The sequence below is a fragment of the Aythya fuligula genome, chromosome 10 (genome assembly GCF_009819795.1).
Source record: "Aythya fuligula isolate bAytFul2 chromosome 10, bAytFul2.pri, whole genome shotgun sequence".
Taxonomy (NCBI): domain Eukaryota; kingdom Metazoa; phylum Chordata; class Aves; order Anseriformes; family Anatidae; genus Aythya; species Aythya fuligula.
In genome coordinates, this window is record NC_045568.1 from 21,721,957 (window position 1) to 21,727,397 (window position 5,441).

Sequence of the window (5,441 nt, forward strand, 5' to 3'; positions counted from 1 at the left end):
GTCCCGCCGGAGCGGCCGGCCCTCAGGGTGTGCGTCGCCGCCCAGCCAGCATGAACCTAGTCCCACCACTGCCATCGCCTGCCCCCGCTTCACCACGGCCCTGCAGGGCGGGCTTCTCTCTCCTGACGATAGGAACCCTGGGAACAAGGCTGTGAATGTGTACACATGTTTTGTAATTAAAATGCAAAGGCTTAGCTCCTCCGCTGGCGTAAATCCGTGCTTTTCTGTTGATTTGCTGAGAGCTCACACCCGTCTGCACCGTGCAGGCCACTCGCTCTGACATCCCCCTCATGCGCACGCATGCCCTGCACCACTGGGTGCGAACCTCAGGCCACGGCAGAGCCACTGCTACCTCCCTCACCGCGGCCTTGTACAAGGGCCCCGGTGGGGCCGGGGCTGAGCCCCCTCGGCTCTGCCACTGGGACAGAGCCCAACAGACACTGGCGGCAGCTGGGCCCCGCTGCGCCGTGCTGGGGTGCTGCTGGGTGCTCCAGGCCCAGCCCTGCCCCACCACTGCGTTCCAGAAGATCTGGGAGGCGCCGCGACGCCTCTGGGGAGATGGGGGTGTTCTGGTGCACATGGGCTCCTCCGTGCCGCAGAGGTGACAGTGCAGACCCCACACAGCACGGCACAGCACGGCACAGCACGGCACAGCTGCGGTTCGGTGTGCTCGCGGAGAGCTGGGTGCTCACCTCCACAGGCACCCAGCACCGCGACATGCACTCAGTGTTTGCGCCTCAGCAGCAGCCGCTCTTGATGCCTCCCCCAGCAGGAAGCTGCTCCCCCTTCCCCTCGCAGGCCTTCCCTTGTCAGACACCCGCAGGCCCTCCTGCAGCCCGGGGCCATGCCCCGAGCTCCTCCAGGTCCTCCCGTACCTCCCTGCCTCAGCTGCAACCCAGCTTGGCATCGGCCCAAGTAGGAGGTTTTGGCCAGTGCTTGTGCTTTTGAGGATTGATCGGTGCATCGCTAAGCTTCTCTCCGCGCTGTAGCAGGCAAGACATGGGAGCATATGGCTCAGAGCCGCCGACATATGTTTTAAGCACTACAAGATGGCATATTGCAATTGTAGCAGTGTTCTTCATTTTTATTTTTAGCTCAGTTATACAAATAAGATGTTTTTCTCGCTGTTCAGTGTTATCAACATTTGAAACTATTTTTGTACATTATTATCCTCTCTGATTTCTAATCCTATGCAGCTTTGCAAGGTCTAATAGGGAACATAGAGAACCCATGCAAGTTAAACCTTTAATAAAGAGCAATTTGCAAGTACAATTCTCTCATTATTTTTTTTTATCGATACTTCTGCATATTCAGTGAAATCTGAAGATTAGCAGTTTATGAATAATTCAGTGTTTAGGCTGATGCCTGATTCATGTATTTCAAACCTGGGAGCTGGTTTTGGAGGGAAGAGGAGGAAGGGTTTGGTGTTTGTTTGCTGCCTGACAAGGCAGTCTCCATAGGAGCCGTGTGGTGCTTGGCACCGCAGCTCTCCCAGCCCACAGGCTGTCGCCCCACATCGCGCCCAGCCCTACGGCTCCTGCTGCTGGGGCCAGCGAGGGCCTGGGGCCCCTCTGCCAGCCAGGTGGGTGCGGGGGCATCACAGAGATGCCCCTGCCAGAGAGGTGATGGTCAGATCTGGGAGGAGAAGGTGGTTGTAGGAAGCGAATGCAGCCCTGCTGCAGTGCAGGACCCTGTGGCCTTCCACCACCCCCATGGCCTCCTTCCTGGGGAATTCAGAAATTGAAAATGGATGAGAGAAAGGGTCAGGCGTGCTGGTCTGGGCAGAGCCAGGCACGTGGGACTTGGGCACAGGCCTTTTCCAGAACCCTGCTCCAGGCCAGGCTCCTGCTGGTGCCTCAGTCCGCTGCCAGAACCCAGCCCCAGGCTCAGCAGGTGGGTGCAGCCCTCGATGAAGGAGGTCTGTCTGGGCTGAGTTTTGATGTTCATTGGTGCAGTAGCACGTCTGCTGCATCAGGACATGAACCCACGCTGCTGACACATGATCCCAGTCCTTCCACAAGTTTGCAGCTCCCCAGGGACTTTCACAGACGACGCACACAAAAAGCTCATGACTTTTTTGTAAGGAGCAAGGGACCGACACAGCATGCTCTGGAGATACACAGCGGTCTCCAGGGTGAAGATATTCATGCTGTTCCTGCACCGAAGAGCTGTTTTAGTGAATTAGACACGCTCACCCCATGAGCACATGCAGAACAGAAAGTAGAACAAATGTCTCACCCCACTGAAACAGCAGGGAAAATCACAGGAATCATAGGATGAATTAACTTAAACACAGCCATGACACAGAAGTGCCCTGGGAGCCTTGGGGACCTGGATGGTCAAAGGCTCAGCTTGTCCCTTGCCCATGGGACAATGCTCTCCCCAGCGCAGTTGCTGTGCCAAGAGCTGGCATGAAGGGGACATGGAGGGGACACATTAGGGCTGCTCCTGCATAGGGCTGGGTGCTCTCTCCCCTGAACACAGCAGGATGTGGTGAGCATGGGCACATGTGGCATCCCACTCATGACCACACACCTGGGGCTACTGCAGGAGGGTTGCTCCTCCTGCTTTAGCCAGCTAACAAAATAAGTCTTAATTTTCCTCCTCTCGTTTGGGGGTTAATTTCTCCCTCCCATTACTGGGCTCCCTGTGCTGTGCAGCCCCTGCTTCCCTGCAGGGCTGTTGTGCACAAAGGGCCCCAGCAGACACGCCGGGTTCCCCATCCAGCCCATGGTGTGTGCTGCCAGTACGTGGCCATCCCACCCCCCAGCAGTGGGGTGGGTGCCTTTGCACTGCGTGGTCACAGCCTTCACCCTGCAAGCCCCCCGTCTCTTATCCCTCTCCAAAACGTCTGCTGAGACACGGCCCTTCACCTGCCAGCCCCTCACAAAGGTCTGGGCACGAGTACTTGGCTTCACAGCCACCTGCTCCCCCTGGGCGGGGACCAGAGCAGTTAGCAGCTGCCAACCAGACCCTGCAGTTATGGTGCTAATCAGATAAATTAGCTGGAAGTGAGGTAAACCTGTGACCAGGGTCAGTAGTGCTGTAAACAGAGCTGGGGCTGTTGGGCCTGAGGCTTTGGGCTGTTGCATACTGTCATGGAGCCTCAGACAGGTAAGGGATCTCTGGGTGCTGCAGGGCTTGGGCACTGTTGGCTCTGGCTGCTGCGAGGCTGTGGAGATGAGCATGGTGATGCCTGTCTGCTTTCGGGGGACTTGCAGGCCTTGGGGCTGTGAACACTTTTGTCTCATGATGCCTCTCTTGATTCCCTCACAGATAAAGCTGCTGGTGCTGCCCGGTTGTCTAGTCAGATTGCTCTGGGCCGGCGGCATCCCCCGACACTAAACATGGTTATTGAGGCGCTGCGGGCACAGGATGGGACAAAGGGTGCCTCCGTTGTCACCATCAAACGCTTCATCCTGGCCAAGTACCCTGCCGTGGACCCTGTGCGCCTCAAATATCTGCTGAAGCAGGCGTTGGCCAAGGGGCTGAGCCGTGGGGACCTGGTGCGGCCCCACAACTCCTCTGCCCTGGGGGCCACTGGCCGCTTCAAGGTGAGTGGGGGGCTGCTGGGCCCCAAGCTGCAGGGTTGGGGCTGAGGTGCTGCCCAGCCCCACTCCCATTCCTTGCACCTAGCTGGCACCTGAAAAGCTGCGGCAGAAGCAGCCGCCGGGCCAGGCAGATCCCACTGGAGAACAGGCCCCAAAGCCAGGGCGCAGAGGAGCTGCCAAGGCCACCCGGGTCCCTGCGGTGCTGGAGAGCGAAGGAGGACCAGGTAACAGGCTGGTGGTGTCACATGCACCCTGACCCTGCTGAGAGGCCCCTGCTTATGTTGATTCGCTGCCCTCTTCTCCACAGGTACTGCTGAGGAGAAGCCAAAAGCCACGAAGCAGAAGCCAAAAGCTGCGAAGCAGAAGCCAAGGACGAAGCCTGCAGATGTGAGTATGACCCTGTGGGGTGCCAGTGCTATGCTCAGGCTGCTGACTCACAGCATGGCAGCAGCCTGAGGTGCTAGCTGCTCTCTCCTCTCCAGGCCCAGCCGGCACCAGCAGCAGCGAAGCCCAGGAGCGATGGAGCAAAGGCCCCTCAGGCCCCTGCCAAAGGGCGGTCAGCGCCCCGTGCAGCTCTGGCTGACAAGGACAAGGGAGGGAACGATGGTGACCGCCCTGTGGGTGCTGGGGCAAAGGGGACCAGAAAGGCCCCAGCGGGCAAGACTAAGGGGAAGGTGCCTGGGGAAGCTCAGGAAGCTGCCCCGAAGGAGAAGGGGGCTAAAGGCAAGACAAGGAAACCCCAGGCAGCCCGAGGTGCTGGCCAAGGGGAGGCTGCGCCGTAGGAGGCATCCCTTGCCATGTGGGCAAGGAGGTACGCTAGGGGTCCCAGGTCTTTGGCAGTGCAGCACTGTGCCACTCTGAGCCCAGACCCATGGCATCTGAGTTGGTTTTAGTCTTCAGGACAGGTTTTAACTCTGTGTTCACCTGCTACTAATAAAGCTGCTTCACTCATCATGAAACAGTGTGACTACTGCCCTGCTCCTGTGCCCCTGTCTCCCAAGGCCAGTGTTCCCCAGCCCAGGGTAAGCGTGGATCCTAGTCTGCTCCTGGCCTCATCCCAAGTGGGATGGGGCAGCACATGGGCTCATGGAGTGGACATGAGCTGGTGCTGCAGCTGCCAGCTCCCATGAGGTGTCCTGTGCATCTCCATGTCCCTGGCTGCTGGTTGGAGCAGTACATAGTAGTTGGGCTCCTGGGAAGCCCCTATCTGGCCAGCCAGCAGTGCAGGGGTGGCTTTGGGGGTGCTGCATGTGTGCAGGCTGGTGGTAAGCTCCAGTATCAGGTGATGGCCCAGTCAGGGGCACTGGGATGCCATGGGGCATGGTGGTGGCACCGCTGAGCACCAGGAAGCTTGGGCTTCTCTAGCTCTGCTGATGTGGGGCCATGGCACCCACAGCCTTGGAGTGGGGTAGGCATCCAGCTTCATGCCCTACCAGCTGCCCTTGTGCTAATGCCTGGCTGAGCTTGGATTACAGGAGTGCCAGGGCAGGAGGTGTGGGTGTGTGCTGTGGACAAGGGTCCCTAGCAGCAGGAGGGGCTGCTGTTTTTTTAGCCACAGTAAGAGAAAAGACAGAAGTGTTTTTGGGCTTAAAGATTCTTGGGGTGTTTACAGCAGGGTGTGGAATTGTTTGTTCTTGTTCTATCTGTGAGCAGTACTCACCTCTCAGCCTTACTAGCTTCTAGTAAGTTGGTCCAAGTATGAAAACTTTCATTTAAGAGTTTCAAATGCCCAAATTTCTCTTGCTCTGCAGAGAACATAGCCCTTCTGAAGGTCAGCCTGATAATGCAAAGGGTTACAGTCCTCCTGGGCAGGAGAAAATAAGTGGAAGTAAAACTCTTCCTAAAGAGGATTTTGCTAATCTTCAGCTGGCCTTGCCAATGCCCTCCAAG

General features: G+C 57.7%; 1 protein-coding gene across 1 annotated transcript; it reads left to right on the plus strand.

The window, feature by feature from the left end:
* The first annotated feature begins 3,098 nt into the window (after positions 1-3,098).
* LOC116493140 (histone H1oo) lies at positions 3,099-4,333 on the plus strand. Its single transcript, XM_032194283.1, has 5 exons — positions 3,099-3,114; positions 3,277-3,554; positions 3,637-3,786; positions 3,891-3,938; positions 4,034-4,333. The coding sequence occupies exons 1-5, from the start codon at positions 3,099-3,101 to the stop codon at positions 4,331-4,333; spliced, it is 792 nt and encodes a 263-aa protein (XP_032050174.1).
* Positions 4,334-5,441: the final 1,108 nt, after the last annotated feature.

Bases quoted from the DNA above. Each gene is read 5' to 3' on its own strand.
- LOC116493140 (XM_032194283.1), top strand. The intron at 3,555-3,636 runs GTGAGTGGGGGG...CCTTGCACCTAG, and splicing joins GGGCCACTGGCCGCTTCAAG to CTGGCACCTGAAAAGCTGCG. The intron at 3,939-4,033 runs GTGAGTATGACC...TCTCCTCTCCAG, and splicing joins CAAGGACGAAGCCTGCAGAT to GCCCAGCCGGCACCAGCAGC.